At 47.4% G+C, this 22,717-nt stretch overlaps 1 protein-coding gene across 1 annotated transcript; it reads right to left on the bottom strand.

The window, feature by feature from the left end:
- Positions 1–16,429: 16,429 nt before the first annotated feature.
- Positions 16,430–17,633, bottom strand: LOC123430063. The gene is made up of 2 exons (XM_045113982.1): positions 17,142–17,633; positions 16,430–17,066 (listed from the first exon to the last, which is right to left on the bottom strand). Exons 1-2 carry the CDS (start codon positions 17,210–17,212, stop codon positions 16,694–16,696), a joined length of 444 nt encoding a protein of 147 aa, XP_044969917.1. The 5' UTR covers positions 17,213–17,633; the 3' UTR covers positions 16,430–16,693.
- Positions 17,634–22,717: the final 5,084 nt, after the last annotated feature.

The following is a 22,717-nucleotide window of genomic DNA, read 5'->3' as shown; positions in this document are numbered from 1 at the left end:
GTACGGTGGCCTGATAGAAATCTCCCGAGTTGCCCCGGGTTGGCCCCGCAAACGGCTCTAGTTTTGGACCAGCACCAACAGCACTGGCCCCCCTGTATAATGTAGAATTACTCCTCGGGTAGCGCTAACTCCCTATGCATTTCAATATTAACAAGTTATTATGTTGGACAAAAGTAGTACCAATGTTGGGCCTTGCCAGACCAGCCTTAATCTAAAACGAATTATCAAGGGGGTCCCCATAACAACCCCGATCGTGTTAGGAGCGCTCAATTATGGAACATAACACCGGTAGCCGAAACTAAGGGGGCAAAGGTGGAAAAAAACACCAGGCTAGAAAGGTCGAGCCTTCCACCTTTTACCAAGTATATAGATGCATTAAATTAAATAACATTTAATATGGTGATATAACAAGGAACCCATGTTTTCACATGGAAGCAACTGCACCTGCAACTAGCAACGCTAACACATGGATACGCAAGCGGTAACATAGCCAATCAGTGGTTTGCTAGGTCGAACAGGTTGAAGGTTATCATGGCATTGTTGAGAGGCTGATATTTAACATGTGGTAGGCAACGAGACATAATCGACACAAACAGTATACTAGCATGGCAATGATAGTAATGATATCTGGGGAAATGATCATCTTGCCTAAGATTCCGCTTGGAAGAAGAATGCCTCCGTGAAGCACACGAACTGACGTAGTCGAACGGGTCCTCACATCCGACACGCTTGCGGAAAACTATCGAGACGGGGAAACCGGAAACAAGCATCAACACACGATATTCGCCACACGATGCACAACACATATGATGCATGAGCTACTGAATACATGCAAGTCACGGCATGACAAATCACACAATCAAACACTACACATTAAGTGAAGTTCAATATGCACGAGTTGCGTATTGACGAAACTCCACGTTAATTAATTAGTTCACTCCCGGTTATTTACACCGCAATATTAATGTTGTCAAACATGCAAGAGGTGAAGCGGAAATTAAACTATCTATCTAGGCATTTTAAATGAGGTCGGAAATGACATATAGCACCTCCGAAACGACCTCACAAGTTAATTTACAATTCTGTCCAGATCTGAATTAACACCTTTAATTAGTTGTTAAACAGCAAAACAAATAGGTTCACGTGATTCTATGCGTCAAGGCAAGCAACCTACACGTAAAGAACATCTCCAACGGAGCTACGGATCAAAAGCTACGAGCACCGCAAGATATGATGGCATGAATGCAATATGTGTGCGACGACAGCTACGAGCACTTCAAAACAAACAACCAGCAAGAGAAAATCAAACTACACGATATTCTAAGAAAGTTTCATGTATGACACGATCAAATCGGAGCTACGGTTCAAAAACTACGAGCAAAACAAGTAAACGCTACAATCTGCCAAAATCAGCCACATAGCATTTTCTACGCCCGACAACTACGAGCTACACACCTCCGATAAACTCCATCAAGGCATGGCACGGAAGAGGGCAAAAAGCACTACTACGAACAACGAACCACAACTAGCATGGCATCATTGATCGCTAGGAAAAGAAGACACAGCATGGCAACACACACACTATTTCAGACTTAGTGAAAATAACACCTCCTCAAAGTGCAGTTTTCAGCCTGAAGGCATATTGACAGCAGAAAAACCTCTAGCTACAGGACTCCAAATGGCATGAAACTTCACAGCATGCTAAATAAATATAAGGTCTACAAATAACTCCATTGGACCAACCTCAAAAGAGCTACAGATCACAAGATGCAAGCAAGACAAGACAGCAGCAAAATATATCAGATTTCAGACATAGAAATATTTCAGCTCCTCTAAAACAACACTATTTCTAGCAACTTGGGAGCAAGCAAACAACACCTAAACATGCATTTCTATTGCAACCAAAAATACCAGGGGCTAAACAAAACATCCAAGATCAACTCCCTAGTTGACAACTAATTCGAACGAGGCACGGAATAAATTCTACGAATTAAACAAAAGGGCTTCACGGAAAAATATCTCGCGAACTAACTTCCTCTAAAGCTAAAACTAATTGCACGGAAAAATCCATGGGATTTTTCTACCCCGGAAACAAATAAAATATGTGGGGTTTGCAACACAAAATAATGCCACACATTAATGCGGGAGAATAACCTATATACGAGAAAATAAACTACCGGCAAAACCCTTCAGGCAAAAATACCCATGACCGCTCTAAAATACATGGAAAAATAATTCCTAAAACATGGACATTTATGCCACGACATCCGGGCTATCCGAACGCGCGCGAAAAGTAAATACCGGTCGTTCCCCTATTGGGACAGCACGCTAAACAAAGCATTGGGCATGATAAACTACGTCGAATAAAAATGCAAGTCTTATAATCGGGTTCTACGTGAGAAAATACACGTTTTACATATATAAAACGTTGCAAACCGACTAACGGTTGAAAAGATACACGCGTTTTAAAATACGTCGATAACCTGAAAAAAAATAACTAAATTCGGAATAAACCCAAACTACTATTGGGCCGACTTTATTAACAAGCCTAAACAGAGGGGCATGCACGTATTAGCTATATGACGCCATGGTGGAGGATAGAGATAGGGAGTGGGCTCACCAGCGTGGCCGCTTGGGCCGACGGGACTAGCGAGTTGGGCCGGCCGCGGGGCCCACTGGCGGGCGCTGGAGGTTGGAGTGGCCTGGGGAGGCGCTGGGCCGAGGCCGGCCGACTGGAGTCGGTGGAGTTGGGCCGGCGGCTCGGGGTGTGGGCCGCTGCGGGACGGGGCCGGCCCGCAGGGGCGCTAGCGTGGCGCCGGCGTTCCCTCGTCCTCCCGCACGAGCGAGGCAGAGGCTGGCGGCGGTCGCTGGTTCCCGGAGCGGCGGCGGCTCGGGCCGGCCGGCAACGAGGCGGCGGCGAGGGGACACGCGGATCCGGCGGCGGGGACCCTGGATCCGGCGACGGGAGGAGCTGCGGGCGGCCATGGCGGGCAAACGACGGCGGGGCGGGGCTCGAGCTGCAGCAGGACTTGCTCGCGGTCCGGCTGGCTGCAGCAGCTCGCTCCGGTGATCGGGGCTGGGCGCCGGCGACTGCTGGCGGAGCTGCAGGGGAAGGCCGGCGGGGCTCGGGCCGGTGGCGGCTCCGGCGAGGCCACTCGCTGCTGGCGGCGGCGCGATGGGAACCACGGGAGGCGCGGCTCGGGCAGGAAGAACGGGGCGGCGGCGGCGGCGGTTCGGGCTCGGGCGGGCCCCGGATGGGCTTCGCGGGCCCGGCGGCGCTGGCAGGGGAGAGAGTGTTGCGGCTAGGGTTAGGGTTAGGGCGCGGATCACGAGGAGGATTAGGGGGGCGCCCAAAATAGGCAGGAAGGGGTGCTTAAATAGGGAAAGGGGCTAGGGTGCAGGGTATCTGGGGGTTTTTCGACCCTCCGGTCACGTTCGTGCGGTCCGATCGGATAGGAGGATTAGGGTTAGGTGTGTAGAGTGGCGTTGGCTAAGACGAGAGGAAAGTGGTGCGGCGCGGCATCGACTTTTAAAGCACCGACAGACGTCCGACGGTAGACCGAATACGGTGCCGCTACGGTCGACCGTTCGGGTACTTGGCGGTCTCCGATCGCGACGAAATTCGACAGGCGGCCTAGCTAAAACTAATCGCGACCGCGTGCCAAGTTTCACCTTGATCAGAGAGAGTTTTAAACGCACTTTAAAAACAGGGTTACTACGGTGCCGCGGGCGCGTGCGTGTGTGGTCAGGCTCGGAACGACAATGACGTTAACCGGCAACTAACAACGGATGCAACGTTTGAAAACTGGCGGCAACGGAGATGCTGATGCAATGCTGATGATGCGCATGATGCGATGATGATGCGACAAATAAAAATAGACACACGACGAAAACGGAAAGAGAGGGGAATCTTCTGGAACGTCGGCATCGGGCTGTCACAACTCTCCTACACTACAAGAGGATCTCGCCCCGAGATCGAAGAATGAAAGGGGGAGAGGATGAGAAGGAACAAGAGGTAAAAACTTAGTCGCTTCTTTGACAAACGAGTGAAACCAACGATCCTTGAAGGTTGCAAAGAGATGAGGACTGACATGAGAAAGAAGCAAGAATTCACGGAAAATTTCGGCAGCACTTCGGTAGGAAAATGGGACAAAAAATTCGACAAGAAGAGAGAATTAGACAATATACATAACAAACAACTACATAGAGCAAGGGAACACCATGAACTTGAGAGAACACCAAGATAGACCCAAAAGAGCAACAACACAAGGCCTCCGGAACAGATAGAATAGGAACTAACTCATACGAAAAGAAGAGAATGAAGAGAGAATGACAACTACTAACTCCAATGAACTTGACAAGCATCCTTGCAAGAAGAATTGAACGGAGTTGTTGGAAAAACAACAACGAAAAGAACAAGATAGTAGTGGGCTTATGAAAATCATCTCACCAAATATGAGGTGACAACCAACCACTAAAAGAAACAAGGATAGATTGGGAGAAACAAGATATGAACAATCTCTTACTCCAAGAGGATACATTGAGAACTTGGATTAATGACAAGCACCATAATAGCAACAATCCATAGGAAATGCTTTAGGTGAAGTCCAAACCAAGATAGCTCAACGAAGAAATCATGGGTTAAAATATCTCATGATCAAAGAATTGGTGGTTTTAATTATCTCATTCTTGAAAGAAAAACTCTCTGAGGCTCCTACACTAACAAAAAGGCTATAATACCACCTCAAGGATAAAGGAAGAACAAATGCACTTGGGAATGCAAGAGAACGGATACTTGAGGTACTCCAGCAAGAATCTTGAAGAACACTTGAGAATGGATTGAAACCTTGATGAACCACCATGAAGGACCTCCGTAAGAATGATGCAACGATATGAAGGTAGAAAAGAATAAGATTATGGCCTTGCCAAGATTTAGATGAAGCCTCACGGAGAGAAACTTGATAGAACTTGGACCTCCGGAAAAGAAAGATAAGCACCTGAGAAAAGAATCGATATCATGAGCCACTCTGGAAGATGAATTGAAATCTCTTGGAAGAAGGAAGAACAAGAATAAGAATTATGTTATGCTCATCCTTCATCAAGTATAATTGATGACAAGTAACGAATCTAGCATACAACTTATTCTTCTTAAAAAGATTGAGGAGAGATATGAGCACAAACTAGAAGAAGTCTTGAAGGAGACACCGATGAGAATTGAAATGAATGAGGCAACCATGCGAGACTGGAGATACATGAGAATGAAGAGATCACGAGCCACCTGAGAGAAAACTTGAACAAGGCACCGGATAATCGAGAGACGAACGAAGAGACAACAATGGAGAAGAATTGAGGATGAAAGCTGAAAGCTGAGAACGAAGGATCTTCTAAAATGATGGCCTTCGGAGGATCGAGAATGAAAACAACTGAGAAGTGCACCGGATAGCAAGAAAGGGATTACTCATGATTGACAACAAATGAGAGGATAACACGAAGCTGAGATGACAATCTTCCAAAGAATGGAACAAGACTGAGAGAAACACTCCTTCGAATTTGCAACGTGAAACCGATGACGAGAACAACACCACCAAAAATTAATGAGACACTCCGGAATAAAGAAGAATGAAATGTTGAGCCAAATAAGAGAATTAATACAAATTGATCTTGAAGAAGGAATATGACTCATGAAATTCATACTTACGTCATAGCTGAAAAGAATTAATGATCTCCGAAAAAGATTAAGGAGCCAGGTAAGATCCTGGGAAAACCTGTGGGTTATGGGCCCACTCAAAGAATATCACCGTTGAAACAATTGCTAAAACGAGAGATATTGCACCGGAATAAGAAAACTAGATGAGGTTAGCACCCCGAAATAATTAAAGAATTGGGAACAAGAATTCTGAGATAACTTCAACGCTTCGGATAGAATAGAGAGAAACGACAACAAGAAGATAGACTAATAAAAATTCCCAACCTAGGAAAGAATTACAAGGATGAAAAGGATATGATGAACACGAACAACTGAATTAAAATCGCCGGAAAAGATGACGAGATTGAACAAATATGACACGAAGCTCTTGAGAATTTTCACGATGAATCACCGGTTACGAAAGAAAGAAGAGATAGCGGAAGCATCACTGAAATGAAATGCAGTTGGATGAAATCCAATCACTGAAGAAAAAGGGCGGGAGGGCGGGGAAAACAAAGACAACTTGGGCTAGATGAGTTGAACTCCGGAATAAGATGAGAGAATGATCTTGCAAAAATAGGAGAGGATGGAATCCACTTGGAGAGAAACACACCGGTTGAAAAAGAATTGATATGGCGACTCCGGTTGACAAGAATTGACAAGACAACTGATTGAGCAAAAGGATTAGCGCTCACATAAAAATATGAGAACCCAAATTAAGAAAGATCTGAAAACACCACTTGACATCGAAGCAACTTGAATTACCATAGTTCAACAAAACAAAGGGAGAGGCTTATGAAACAAGCCAGAACAAACTCATGAGAGAGATTTCCGTTCGATACTTTCGTGGACAGGATCGCACGGGCTCGATCTACAGTAGTCATCAAGTGCAAGGCAGTGCACCCAACATACGAAGCGTCCCCGAGTCGTAGCAAGCTACAAGGACACTTTAAGACACAACGTGTACCGCTGTAAGTCGGCCGTGAACAACCGAATCCACTAGATGTCGAACCCCAACCTAACATCATGCATTTGTTGGAAGATTGTCCTATAAGCAATTACTTTAATTCCCACCTATGAATTCCCGAAATATCTGGTCACGCAATCTGGTACACGGATACAAGGAGTAATATCACACAACTCCTATACTAAACCGTCACTTGTATCACATCCGTCAACACACGACCAGAATCTCGAACCTTCATCTACAACAAACCCTCGTGATCACAACGATACAAAGTATGGCAGTACTCCCGAATAATCTGCACCAATACTAGGGACATCGGGGTTATCTCGCCACTACTAGTATTGAAGCAATTACGAACATCCTTCGTTCTTAGATACTAAGAAATCTGAATGATAACGATGTGCTCAAGAATCCCTGGAGCTCAACTCCCCGAAAGAAGATCAAGTCAGACAGGAGGCACCAAGACAGAACTCCGTCACATCGGCATCATATAGATTCCAACAATATCCGCGTGATCCTAAAAAAATTTGAGTGAGAAGAGGAGTAGAGTAAATTATTACGTCAAGATTCCTCACCAGAGCATAGAAGAGGAGAAAAAAGAATCCTACTCTCCGATATATAACTAACACTCAAAGTAGTTTTTCACTAGACTCGACTCTGCCAAGTTCGATCAATCAAGGGGGCTCCTAGGTCGGTCCTTGCTCTGATACCAACTTGTCACGCCCAAGATGCGACCCTATCCTCAATTTGGCACGAGGGCCTCGTCAGGGATAGAAGCGCATCTCGTCGTGTCGCAAGAATGGATATCGTTACAAGTACATGTAATGAAGAGAAGAGTTAAATAAAGAGTTGGCTTACACTCGCCACAAGCTACATCAGAGTCACATCAGATCATTACATAAACATCAAGAGTAAGAGCAGTGTCCGACTACGGACGAAAAAAAATGACAAAAGAAGAACGACGTCCATCCATGCTATCCCAGGCTGCCGGCCTGGAACCCATCCTAGATCGATGAAGAAGAAGAAGAAGAGGCAACTCCAAATGAACAATCAACGCGCTCGCGTCACGTAACCTTTACCTGTACCTGCAACTGGTGTTGTAGTAATCTGTGAGCCACAGGGGACTCAGCAATCTCATTTCCAAAGGTATCAAGACTAGCAAAGCTTAATGGGTGAGGCATGGTTAAGTGGTGAGGTTGCAGCAGCGGCTAAGCATATATTTGGTGGCTAACTTACGAGTACAAGATGTAATAGGGGGAAGATCTACGCATAGCGGACGGGAACTACAGATGATCAAATGAATGATCCTGAACACCTACCTACGTCAGACATAACCCCACCGTGTCCTCGATCGGAGAAGGAACTCACGAAAGAGACAGTCACGGTTACGCACACAGTTGGCATGTTTTAATTAAGTTAACTTCAAGTTATGTAGAACCAGTGTTAAACAAAGTTTCCACGTTGCCACATAACCGCGGGCACGGCTTTCCGAAAGATTTAACCCTGCAGGGGTGCTCCAACTAGTCCATCACAAATTACCACAAGCCTCATAGAAATCCTCAATCACGAAGCTCGCGATCTCGTCGAATTCCCTAGTGGAAAACCTCAACTCTGAGATTACCCAAAGCATCACCGGAATCCCGATGCACAAGATATCTCGTCAAAGGTAAAACTAATCCAGCAAGGCCGCCCGGCGTGTCGACGATCCCGATAGGAGCCGCGTATCTCGTTCTCAGGACACGACAGATAAGCACAGCGTACGGTGGCCTGATAGAAATCTCCCGAGTTGCTCCGGGTTGGCCCCACAAACGGCTCTAGTTTTGGACCAGCACCAACAGCACTGGCCCCCCTATATTATGTAGAATTACTCCTGGGGTAGCGCTAACTCCCTATGCATTTCAATATTAACAAGTTATTATGTTCGACAAAAGTAGTACCAATGTTGGGCCTTGCCAGACCAGCCTTAATCTAAAACGAATTATCAAGGGGGTCCCCATAACAACCCCGATCGTGTTAGGAGCGCTCAATTATGGAACATAACACCGGTAGCCGAAACTAAGGGGGCAAAGGTGGAACAAAACACCTGGCTAGAAAGGCCGAGCCTTCCACCTTTTACCAAGTATATAGGTGCATTAAATTAAATAACATTTAATATGGTGATATAACAAGGAACCCATGTTTTCACATGGAAGCAACTGCACCTGCAACTAGCAACGCTAACACATGGATACGCAAGCGGTAACATAGCCAATCAGTGGTTTGCTAGGTCGAACAGGTTGAAGGTTATCATGGCATTGTTGAGAGGCTGATATTTAACATGTGGTAGGCAACGAGACATAATTGACAGAAATGGTATACTAGCATGGCAATGATAGTAATGATATCTGGGAAATTATCATCTTGCCTGAGATCCCGCTTGGAAGAAGAATGCCTCCGTGAAGCAGACGAATTGACGTAGTTGAACGGGTCCTCACATCCGACACGCTTGCGGAACACTATCGAGACGGGGAAACCGGAAACAAGCATCAACACATGATATTCACCACACGATGCACAATACATATGATGCATGAGCTACTGAATACATGCAAGTCACGGCATGACAAATCACACAATCAAACACTACACATTAAGTGAAGTTCAATATGCACGAGTTGCATATTGACGAAACTCCACGTTAATTAATTAGTTCACTCTCGGTTATTTACACCGCAATGTTAATGTTGTCAAACATGCAAGAGGTGAAGCGGAAATTAAACTATCTATCTAGGCATTTTAAATGAGGTCGGAAATGACATATAGCACCTCCGAAACGACCTCACAAGTTAATTTACAATTCTGTCCAGATCTGAATTAACACCTTTAGTTAGTTGTTAAATAGCAAAACAAATAGGTTCACGTGATTCTACGCGTCAAGGCAAGCAACCTACACGTAAAGAACATCTCCAACGGAGCTACGGATCAAAAGCTACGAGCACCGCAAGATATGATGGCATGAATGCAATATGTGTGCGACGACAGCTACGAGCACTTCAAAACAAACAACCAGCAAGAGAAAATGAAACTACACAAGATTCTAAGCAAGTTTAATGTATGACACGATCAAATTGGAGCTACGGTTCAAAAACTACGAGCAAAACAAGTAAATGCTACAATCTGCCAAAATCAGCCACGTAGCATTTTCTACGCCCGACAACTACGAGCTACACACCTCCGATAAACTCCAGCAAGGCATGGCACGGAAGAGGGCAAAAAGAACTACTACGAACAACGAACCACAACTAGCATGGCATCATGGATCGCTAGGAAAAGAAGACACAACATGGCAACACACACACTATTTCAGACTTAGTGAAAATAACACCTCCTGAAAGTGCAGTTTTCAGCCTGAAGGCATATTGTCAGCACAAAAACCTCTAGCTACAGGACTCCAAATGGCATGAAACTTCACAGCATGCTAAAGAAATATAAGGGCTACAAATAACTCCATTGGACCAACCTCAAAAGAGCTATAGATCGCAAGATGCAAGCAAGACAAGACAGCAACAAAATATATCAGATTTCAGACTTAGAAATATTTCAGCTCCTCTAAAACAGCACTATTTCTAGCAACTTGGGAGCAAGCAAACAACACCTAAACATGCATTTCTATTGCAACCAAAAATACCAGGGGCTAAACAAAACATCCAAGATCAACTCCAGAGTTGACAACTAATTCGAACGAGGCATGGAATAAATTCTACGAATTAAACAAAAGGGCTTCACGGCAAAATATCTCGCGAACTAACTTCCTCTAAAGCTAAAACTAATTGCACGGAAAAATCCATGAGATTTTTCTACCCCGGAAACATATAAAATATGTGGGGTTTGCAACACAAAATAATGCCACACATTAATGCGGGAGAATAACCTATATACAGGAAAATAAACTACCGGCAAAACCCTTCAGGCAAAAATACCCATGACCGCTCTAAAATACATGGAAAAATAATTCCTAAATCATGGACATTTATGCCACGACATCCGGGCTATCCGAACGCGCGCGAAAAGTAAATACCGGTCGTTCCCCTATTGGGACAACACGCTAAACAAAGCATTGGGCACGTTAAACTACGTCGAATAAAAATGCAAGTCTTATAATCGGGTTCTACGTGAGAAAATACACGTTTTACATATATAAAACGTTGCGAACCGACTAACGGTTGAAAAGATACACGCGATTTAAAATACGTCTATAACCTGAAAAAAAATAACTAAATTCGGAATAAACCCAAACTACTATTGGGACGACTTTATTAACAAGCCTAAACAGAGGGGCATGCGCGTATTAGCTATATGACGCCATGGTGGAGGATAGAGATAGGGAGTGGGCTCACCAGCGTGGCCGCTTGGGCCGACGGGACTAGCGAGTTGGGCCGGCCGCGGGGCCCACTGGCGGGCGCTGGAGGTTGGAGCGGCCTGGGGAGGCACTGGGCCGAGGCCGGCCGACTGGAGTCGGTGGAGCTGGGCCGGCGGCTCGGGGCGTGGGCCGCGGTGGGACGGGGCCGGCCCGCAGGGGCGCTGGCGCGGCGCCGGCGTTCCCTCGTCCTCTCGCACGAGCGAGGCAGAGGCTGGCGGCGGTCGCTGGTTCCCGGAGCGGCGGCGGCTCGGGCCGGCCAGCAACGAGGCGGCGGCAAGGGGACACGCGGATCCGGTGGCGGGGACCCTAGATCCGGCGACGGGAGGAGCTGCGGGCGGCCATGGCGGGCAAACGACGGCGGGGCGGGGCTCGAGCTGGAGCAGGACCTGCTCGCGGTCCGGCTGGCTGCAGCAGCTCGCTCCGGCGACCGGGGCTAGGCGCCGGCGACTGCTGGTGGAGCTGCAGGGGAAGGCCGGCGGGGCTCCGGCCGATGGCGGCTCCGGCGAGGCCACTCGCTGCTGGCGGCGGCGCGATGGGAACCAGGGGAGGCGCGGCTCGGGCAGGAAGAACGGGGCGGCGGCGGCGGCGGTTCGGGGTCGGGCGGGCCCCGGATGTGCTTCGCGGGCCCGGCGGCGCTGGCAGGGGAGAGAGTGCTGCGGCTAGGGTTAGGGTTAGGGCGCGGATCCCAAGGAGGATTAGGGGGGCGCCCAAAATAGGCAGGGAGGGGTGCTTAAATAGGGAAAGGGGCTAGGGTGCAGGGTATCTGGGGGTTTTTCGACCCTCCGGTCGCGTTCGTGCGGTCCGATCGGATAGGCGGGTTAGGGTTAGGTGTGTAGAGTGGCGTTGTCTAAGATGAGAGGAAAGTGGTGCGGCGCGGCATCGACTTTTAAAGCACCGACAAACGTCCGACGGTAGACCGAATACGGTGCCGCTACGGTCGACCGTTCGGGTACCAGGCGGTCTCCGATCGCGACAAAATTCGACAGGCGGCCTAGCTAATACTAATCGTGACCGCGTGCCAAGTTTCACCTCGATCAGAGAGAGTTTTAAACGCACTTTAAAAACAGGGTTACTACGGTGCCGCGGGCGCGTGCGTGTGCGGTCAGGCTCGGAACGAACAACGACGTTAACCGGCAACTAACAACGGATGCAACTTTTGAAAACTGGCGGCAACGGAGATGCTGATGCAATGCTGATGATGCGCATGATGCGATGATGATGCGACAAATAAAAATAGACACACGACGAAAACGGAAAGAGAGGGGAATCTTCTGGAACGTCGGCATCGGGCTGTCACAAAGGCCTCTAGCAAGGACTTTGGGAAGCACATCGTAGAGTGTAGCATGCCCGTCGATCACTTATGAAAGACATCTGCCGCCGGGAGCAAGAAAAACAAGGCGACCATCCCCAAGACGAAGCAAGTGGTTGCAAGGGATGACGATGAGGGCCGCACTTTCACCATAAGTGCCACCCTTGATACCAAATAGGAAAGCATGCTCGTTGCCTTCCTGCAAGAGAATTTCAATGTGTTTTCCTCGCAACCATATGACATCCACAGAGTTCGTCGGGAGGTGATCGAGCACCACCTTACCGTTTGTCCCCATGCACATATCATCAACCAGAAAGTGTGGAAACAAGCCCCGGAGCGGCAAGAGTTCATTACCGAACAAATCAAGAAGCTGGATGCAGTAGGTCTGGTTAGAGGTGTGCTCCATCCCATGTGGCTAGCAAAGCTAGTGGTGGAGAAAAAGACAAGATAGAAATGGAGGCTTTGCATCGACTTTATTGATGTCAACAAGGATTGTCCGAAAGTCCCTTTCCCTTGTCGCACAATGATCAAATAGTGGATTCGATTGCTAGTTGTGACCTGTTGTCGTTCCTAGACGCGTACTCTTGCGACCACCAGATTTTCATGGTCGAGGAAGGCGAACAAAACACCGCATTCATTAACCCGTGTGGCACATACGGCTTCAAGTGTATGCCTTTCGGTTTTAAGACTATCGGTTCAAAATTTGCAAGGGACGTCCAGATTGGTTTTGGGCCGCAGTTACAAATAAATGTGGAGGCATGTATGGATGACATAGTAGTCAAAACCAAGGGCAAGGCCACGCTAATTCAAGACATAGAAGAAACCTTTGCAAACTCGCACAAGATCAACATCAATCTCAACCCTGAGAAGTGCATGTTCAGGGTCCCATCCAGCAAGCTCCGCGAGTTCTTTGTGTCACCGTGCGGGATAGAAGCCAACCCCGCCAATATTGAGGCAATGGAGCAGAAAGAGGCACCAAAGCGCATCAATGATGTACACCGCTTGCTGGGCTGCATCGCCATCGCCGCCCTTACCAGGTTCATTTCCAAGTATAAAGAGAGCGCCCTACCATTTAACAAAATCATGAAAAAGGAAGGTTCAATGATCTAACGCCCAAGATGCGATCATATCCTTATTTTGGCACGAGGGCCTCGACAACGATAGAAGCGCATATGGTTGTTTCGCAAGAATGGATATCGTTACAAGTACATGTAAAGAAGATATGAGTATATGGAATTGGCTTACACTTGCCACAATCTAATAATGATCATATAAATAGAAACATACATTCAGTCACCAGACAAAAGAAGAGGGTCCGGCTACGGAAGAAATCAAACAATAAAAATGACATCCATCCTTGGTATCCGAGGCTGCCGGCCTGGAACCTATCCTATGATCGAAGAAGAAGAAGAAGAATAAACTCCAAATAGAACATTTATCGCGCTCACGTCAAAGTGTCGCTTTACCTGTACCTGCAACTGTTGTTGTAGTCATCTGTGAGGCACATGGACTCAGCAATCTCATTTCCAAAGGTATCAAGACTAGCAAAGCTTAATGGGTGAGGTATGGTTAAGTGGTGAGGCTGCAGCAAGCAACTAAGCATTTATTTGAGTGGCTAACTAACGAGTACAAGAATAAGAGGGGATGGTCTACGCATAAATGGACATGAACTAATAATGATCAAGAAATGATCCTGAACACCTACTTACGATTCAAACATAACCCCACCATGTCCTCCCTCGAATACAGAAGTCTCGACTAGAGACAGTCACGGTTAAGCCCACAGTTGGTGTATTTTAGTTAGGTTTACTTCAAGTTTCCTATGACCGGGTGTTAAACAAACTTTCCAAGTTGCCACATAACCGAGGGCACGGATCTCATAAATATTTAACCCTGCAGGGGTGCTCTAACTAGTCCATCACATACTACCACAAGCTGTGTCAGAAACCACGACCACGGAAAACCCGTGATCTCCTCGGATTCCTGGTGGAAAACCTCAATCTCGAGATAGCCCAAAGTATCCTCTGAATCCCTCGCACAAGATGTTCGAGAAAGGTAAAACAAATATAGCAAGGTCACCCGACATGCTGACAATCCAGATAGGAGCTGTGTATCTCATTCTCAGGGCACACCGGATGAGCGATGGTTACCACGCCAAACACCGAGTTGCCTCGGGTAGTGTTAATAAGCTCATTTAGGTTGTACCAACACTCATGAGGAGCACTGGCCCGGGGGTTGATTAATTATCCACGGGGGTCGACGGGTCTCTATGCAACTTTATTAGATATTAGGAAAATGTAGTACCAAAGTTGGGGAAACTCAAGGGGGTCCCCATAACAACCCCAAAAATGTTAGGAGCGCTCAATATGGAACATAACACCGGTACACGAGTAACTAGGGCCGCTAATGTGGAACAAAGCACCAAGCTAGAAGGCCGAGCCTTCCACCTTTTACCAAGTATATAGGTGCATTAAATTAAATAGCAATAATATGGTGATATAACAAGGAACCTATGTTTTCACACGGAAGCAACTGCCCTGCAACTAGCAACGCTATAAGAAGGCTGAGCAAGCAGTAACATAGACAATTAGTGGTTTGCTGGGATGTTGAGGGGTTAGAGGCTTTTGCATGGCAATGTTGGAAGGCTTAACATGACAGGTGGTAGGCAGCGAGACATAGCGATGGAAACGATACAGCTAGCATGAAAATGATAGTAATGGTATCTAGATAAATGATCATCTTGCGTGTGATCCTGCTTGAAAGAAGAACGAATCTGTGAAGTAGACGAACCAACGTAGTCGAACGAATCCTTACACTCCAAAGCAGATTGGAACTCTATCGAGAAGAAACAAACCGGAAACAAGAACTAACACACAATAATAACCACAAATAAGAACGACGTGATGCACAAGCAAATATGATGCATCTCCATTTAATTATGCATGATATGGCAAAGCACAACAATCAACTGCTACACATTAAATTAAGCTTAATATGCAACGAGTTGCATATTGACAAAACTCCATATTTCTATTACCTAGTTCACTCTTGTTTAGGTACACGACAATGTTAAATGTTGTTAAACATGGCAAGAGGTGAAGAATAAATAAAATAAACTATCTAGGCATTTTAAATGAGATCGGAAATAACTTATAGTATTTCCAAAACAACCCCATATGTTAATTTAAAAATTGGTCCAGATCTGTACTAAACATAAAAATAAAGTGGACCATGTGATTCTACACGTTGTTCTAGCCGATTTACATATATAGATCATCTAAAATGGAGCTATGGATATGACCAACAGAAGATAATATGTCATGAACGCCAAATGTATGCAAATGACAGTCACATGCATCTTGAAATGGATGCAAGAAGATATTACGAAATTACATGAAATTCTAGGCAAGTTTAAATGTGACTGGAACAACGAATAACAATTCTGCAAAGTCCCCATATGCAAATCAAGGTTTCGGTACAGTTCTGTGTGCAACACAATCTTAGAGTTGACAGACAGGAAAGTAAATGCCACCATGTTGTTCTACGCATTTTTCTAGTCAAGTTACATAGGTGGATCATTTTAATCGGAGCTATGGTTAATTAATTATGTATTAAACCATTTTGACATGACATTTATGCAAAAATATTACAAACAGCAAGTTAAACATTTTAAATATGATTGCAAGTTGTATATTGTGAAACAACACAAAATTTTATGAATTTTTAATATGGTTGCAAGTTAAACATTTTTAAATCCGACGCACGGTTATTTTGCTACGGACTAATCATTTTAATATTGCATAAGGCAAAACAATGCAAAAAACAGGTTAAACATTTTTAAACATGCATGAAAGTTGGATATTACTCCCTCCGTTTCTAAATATAAGTCTTTTAAGATATTTTATTAAGAGTCTACATACGAAGCACAATGAGTGAATCTACATTCTAAAGTATGTCTATATACATCCGTATGTAATCCACTAGTGAAACCTCTTTAAAGACTTATATTTAGGAACTGAGGGAATATTAATCTACATGAAAAATTCTAGATGTTTCACGTATCTATGGTTTTTTGCATATGATGCACGGTTAATTATTTATTAGTAATACAAAATGATGCAATTTTCTGTATTTAGGAAATTCCCTCGAAATTAGTTAAATTCGTAGTGTTGGAAAAAAAAAAGCTCTCGGCCGAATGTGGAGAAATCGGGCTACACAAGGCACGCGCACAATATTTTATAACACCCACGGTGAAAGATTGGGCTACGGGGGCGCTCGCCACTTGGCCATGAGGCTCGTCGAGTTGCGATGGTTGGGCATCGAGGCGAGGCGTCAACGCGCGGGGTAGGCCGGCACTGCTGGGCCGGGTGAAGCCGAGGCCCACGAGGCTGGCTCGGGCAGGCAGAGGCGAGGCGGAGCGGCTGGGCATTGAGACGAGCGGCGCTGGCGAGCTGAACTGCGGCCGGGTGGCCCATGCGTTGGCCCAAGCACTAGCCTGGTCAACAGAGCGAGCGGGACACTGGGCGTCTTCATCCTCTCGCCACCAGCACGAGAAGCGGCCATGGCACGGTCAACGGGACGACGGGGCAGGTGCGGGTCCTCCGACGAGGTCCACGGGCAGCGGAGGCGCAGATCCGAGCGCGGCTTACCAGATCTGGCCGAATCCAACGCGAATGGCAACGGGGCAAGCGTCCATGGCAACCTTCTGCACAAAGGCGGAGAGCGGTGAGGTGGGGATGAGAGAGAGAGGAGAAGCCAGCACGAAGCGACAGCTGTAGACCTGTTCCGGTCACGGCGGTCGCCGACGGGCAGTGGCGCTAGGAGGCCAACGCTGCAGTGCGGCTCGGGCATGGGGTCGACACGCAGGGTGGAGGCGGTTCAACTGCAGGCTGCATGGCGGCAGGATTCTGGCCAGGGGAGGTCCGAATCTAGGCCTGGCGGGACCTGTTCAGAGGGAGGAGGCTGGCTGGCCATGTGGCGCCCTCCTGCTGGCTACGGGAGCGGCTGCGGCAGTGCTAGGAGACATGTGGTGGCCGGGAGAGGTGGCTGGCGGCAGCAAGGGGCTAGGTTTATGGATTTCGGATGTTTTTACAAGGTAAACGCTTTCATGCGGGCTAGGTTTAGGGATTTGAGATGTTTTTACCAGGTAAACGTTTTCACGCGACGCGTCGTCCGAATCGTTCGGTCGGTCGCGCACGGGCCGCGCACCTCGCTGGCAGGTTCATGCAATATTTTTTCGTCAAATTTGTTGCAACCATGTGTTATTTTGATACAAACGTTTTTCATACAGCTTTTTTTCTCGTCTAAATTTGTTGCAACCGGCGTTCATATTTGCTACAAGCGTTTTTTATTTACTATATTTGTCCAGCAAAAAAGCTGCATATGCATTTGGTTGCAACTCGAGTTTGTTGGATTTTTGCTACAACCGGCGTTTTAACTTTTGCTACAACAGTGTTATTTTTTGCAACAACCGGCATTATTTTTTGCTGCAACCGTTTACTAAAAAGTTGCATACACGTCACGTAGATATTTGCTACAACCGGTGTTTGACTTCTGCTACCATGCATCATCTTCATTTTTTTGCTACGATCACGTAGATATTTTTTTTGCCACAATTATTTTTTTGTTGCAACCGTTGACGAGAATTGCTGCATAGCGTCGAAATTTGTTGCATCGAGGAAAAAATGTTGCATGGAGATCTAACGGCGCAGCCCGCCTACAGCTGGCAGATCAGGCGGCCGGCGCGCCGGCGCAGAGCATCGCCCTTTTTACAACCCTACAATCATGATTTGATGGCTTCGATCGGAGGGAAGGCTTGCTCGGCCTAGTGGCTATGTAGGAGGGGTCTACGTGGGGATGAGAAGGAAATGGCAGCCCGTGACAGGGCTTTTAAAATGTCGAAACACCTACAATTAAACTGGTTATAGTGTCGCTATAGGTTTATCCATTGGGGTGTCACCCGGACTCCGAATGCGAGAAAAATTCGCAGATGGTCTACCTACATCATATAAAGACAGCACGCCAACTTTCAACCAAATATGAGAAATTTTTATACACACTTTTAAAAACAATATTTTAACGATGTCGTGGGCGTGCGTGTGTGGTTGGTTCCGAAATAGTCAACGACAAAAACGGAGAGAACTGTCAACTAACAATGGATGCAAGTTTTGAAAAATGACGAAGACGGAGTGCCGATGCAATGCGTATGGTGCACATGATGCGATGATGAATGCGACAACCAAATGAATCACACGACAACAATGGAATGAAAGGGGAATCTTCTGGCGCGTCGGTTCCAGGTTGTTACAAACACTCCGGTTAAATGGATAATCACGGTAAGAACATGATCTTGATAAAACAAGATGATGATTCGAAGAGAGCACATAATAGTGCCTTCGGAACAAAAGAACAGAAGCTATATCATTGGAGAGAAGAGAAAGGAGAAGAAATGACAATTTCTACCACAGTATAATTTGAAAAGCATCATAGCAAACAAGGACTAAACAGAGTTGTTGGAAATTAAAAAGGAAAATATTTATGTTGTTGTATGATTTTAGAAAACATATCAAAATTATGAGGTTACAATCGGCTACTAACAAAAACAAAGATTGTGTGGGACCAACAAGAGATGCAAAACTTCTTTCACCAATAGGATAAATTGAGAACTTGGATCATTGATGAGCACCATGATAGCAACAATCCTTAGTAAAACGCTTTATGTGAAATCCAATCCAAGCTAACTCCAAGGCAGAATGACGGGTTTAAATATCTCATTCTTGATAATTCCTCTTCTGGATTCCCCATGGATGAAGAATTCTATAACACCATCAAAACATAAGAGAGAATGAATTGCACTGAGAAATGCAAGATAAAGAATACTCGAGGTACTACTACAAGAATCTTGAAGAATACTTTGTGTCGTGGGTATAAGTCTGACAGTAGATGTGTAGGGTACGAAAGGATGGGCAGAGCCTTAGCTACGGCGAGGTTGTATGAGTTCAGGCCCCTCTACGGTGGAGGTAAAAGCCCTACTTCTCAGTGCTCTTGGGAGCTTGATATTGAGTGGAATATGGATTACGGTAAATTGCTAACCCCTGCACCAGTGGGGAAGGGCGGCTTATATAGAGTGCGTTGCCCTTCACAACGGTTCGGTGCACGGGGGTGGAGTAGTGGCGATTAAATGTCTACGTTACAGGTAATGTATGCCTTAAATGCTAATAAAGGTACATGAAAACGTATGACCGTTGCCCTCCAGGGGGGTTACGATGTACAGAGTGGAATCCAGTCGGTAAGTTTGATACGCTCCGAATGCTCATCTCCGACTGGATGATGGAGGAATCGTCACCGACTGGATGATGGGAAGTCCTTAATTTAGTAGGAACTGACTAAGGGCCTTGTCCCTTATGAAGGGTAGTCCTTGGGTAGGACCTATAGGGAAGGCCTATGACCCTACCCTAGGACTATAACCCCATCATTAGTCCCCGAATGGATCGGGGTTGGAACGACGAAGCGATGCTTGGAGTACGGAACCGACTCGTATGGATGCGACTTTGGCGTTGTTTGCCTCGATCCATTTTATCCTCTTGACCAGTGATCCGAGTGGATATATCTGTGAAGCGAACCTTCAGAGACCGAGTGCTTCCGTGGAATCTTTTTATGTGACCGGTCAACTGACAGTGGCGGATTTTCTGGGATCCTCAAATTTCGGTTGCCGCGCGCTCAGCGGGGATGACGACATCGTCATCGAGTAGTATCTGCCGCCTCGATTTCCGCGCCTTCATCTCCTCCACTAATATCGCAGCAACCGGTCGGGGAATAAGATTTCGGGGCCACCTGCTAGTGACCCAGTCGGAACCTTATTTAAACCTCTCCAGCGAGGGTTTCTCGTTGCACTCGCCTGATAACTCGCACTCGCCCCGCTTCTCCCGCGGCTTCCTGCGCACCCCAAACTCCTTCCTTCTTCTCCTCCTCCGCGGATCTGCAGCCTCCACCATGACGAAGGGGCAGACGAGCAAGCTCGAGGCGCGGAAGAAGAAGAAAATGGCGGCTCCCGCTCAACGGCGACAGCGGGCGCTGCCGGCGGGTTGGATCCAGGGGGATTTCCTCCCTTCCACGGTGACGAAGAGCGACATGCTGGAGCTGGTGGAGCAAGGCCTGGTCGAGAACAAGACGTGAAGGCTGCCGGCGGAGGGCAGGGCGAGACGGAGCCGGCGCCTCGGGAGTATGAGCGCGTCTTGCTGCTCAGTCACGTGTACCGAGGCTTCTCTCTGCCTCCTCATCCCTTCTTCAGAGGTATAATGAACCACTTCGGGGCACAGCTCCACCATTTTCCTCCCAACGCAATAGCTCATCTCTCTGCCTTCGTCGTGCTTTGCGAGTGTTTTATCGGTTGTCCTCCTCATTGGGGGCTCTTTAAGCACATCTTCTCCGCTAGATCCCAAACCATCAAAAGACTTAGCCATTCGGACGACAAAACTCATCTCCTCCAGCTCTGCGGAAGCTTAGGCTTCCAGAAGAAAAGCAAAAGTAGCTATCCCGCTCTTCAGTTGTCTGAATCCGTTAGGAACTGGCAGTCGACTTGGTTCTATTGCCAGGATGTCGCTTGTCCGAATGCCGCAACTGGACTGCCCCCTTTTAGCTTAGAACGACCAACTCCGCCTAGGCAGCTTGCGCTCACGAAGATGGAAAAGATCCAAATTCAGCCTCTGGTCGACGCGCTGATAGATGTCGTCCACAAGGGGGTCACCGGCATAGATTTGCTGGAAATTTTCTGGGTCGGCGTATCCAGCCTTTGCAAGCTCGACACCACGCCATGTGGCACTACACGGGGCCTGAGGACTCCACTCGGACTCACCCCGAGTGCGTGACCGGGGAGGTTGTGACGGCGTGGGTCCGCAGCATCACAGGCGCCTGCGATAACCCCATAGGAGCCCGACGAGTGAAGCCCTTCCGCGCGGACAACCCTCCTCCGAATGAGGTGAGTATAACTTGTCGAGTGCTCACAATTGTCTTAGATTTATCTCCTTTTCTTGTATCACTGCCTGACGTCTGATGTTGTCAACTGTATCTCGTGCAGGCATGGACCAACTAGTTTTCTCCCACCTCGAACGGGAATCCGACTGAGGAAGAGGAAGGCAGCCAGGAGGGCAGCGTGGAGAGCGTCGAGTATGTCTCAGATAGTGGGGAGATGGAGGAGGAGTCCGAAGAAGAGGAGGGGGAGGATGAGGAGCAGAGTTCGCCACCCCCACCACTAGAGCCTCGAACTAAGCGCCGTCACGAACCCGTGACTTCGTCGGCTCCTCCAGCGGCCCCGAGTGCCCCGTCAGCTCCCGTGACTCCGTCGGCTCCTCCAGCAGCCCCGAGTGCCCCGTCAGCTCCTCCCGTGGTTCCGAGTGCTCGGAGCACAAAGAGGACCAGGGACTCTGCTGCTGAGCCCGCGGGCCAGCCTTCTAATGTGGCCAAACCGAGTGGATCCAAGCCTCGGAAGGCTTTGCCGCGGATGAGGATCGCCGTTCCCGTTGCCTCAGCGTGAGTGTATTGTTCTCCTATATTCTTCTAGTATTTGATTGAACTCATGCTTATTGGTCGAGTGAATTTTACTCAACAGAGCTGCCACCTCCGCCACTTCTCTGCCACGCCAGGAAGACGGTCCCATGGATACGGACAACGTTGCCACATCCCAGCAAGGTACGTCGTGGTGACTCCGAGAACTTACAATATTGTTTCATGAATTCTGTCTTTGATCTTGCCCTTGTTCCTATGGTCTCACGTCGTTCGGTCGGGCTTCCTTCAGAGGTGATTCATGTGGAGGAGGACGACCAGAAGAGGTCCGAGCAAGATGCGGTGCATGTCCTTGAGGCTGTTCCATCTGCTGCTACTCCCGCCATGGACGCGCCGCCAGACGAGACGATGCCGTCGACTGAAATGGCGCTCATCGCTGCTGAACCGACTGGAGCAGGAGTTGGGATGCCCAAGGAGTCTCTTGTGGTGCCAGGTCCGTCGACCGTCTAGTACGACGCCCAACGCCTCCCGGATGATCAGGTGGGAGCTGCCAAGGGGGCCATGGTGCAGGCGGAGTTGATGGCGAGTGATGCCAAGAGAGAGTATGACTCCATCGCGTCTGTGTACAAGCGAAGCTTGGAACTCCGGGACGATATCGGAGTAAGTGGGCTAGTAAGTATTTACTTTCCTCTTGTAACCTAGTGGGTGTTTAAGCAATATACTCGGATGCAGTATGATTATTTTGTAGTGGGTTCACTCTTAGTGAACCCAGTGGGTGTAGTCCCCGAGACTTCTGTCGAGTGCTTGCACCGGCAGTTGTCTTTATATACATTTTCTTTAACTTGATCAGATCAA

The sequence above is a fragment of the Hordeum vulgare genome, chromosome 2H (assembly GCF_904849725.1).
Source record: "Hordeum vulgare subsp. vulgare chromosome 2H, MorexV3_pseudomolecules_assembly, whole genome shotgun sequence".
In the NCBI taxonomy this organism is placed as follows: domain Eukaryota; kingdom Viridiplantae; phylum Streptophyta; class Magnoliopsida; order Poales; family Poaceae; genus Hordeum; species Hordeum vulgare.
Note: the sequence above shows the minus strand (reverse complement) of the source record. Positions and strands in the feature narration are given on the sequence as shown.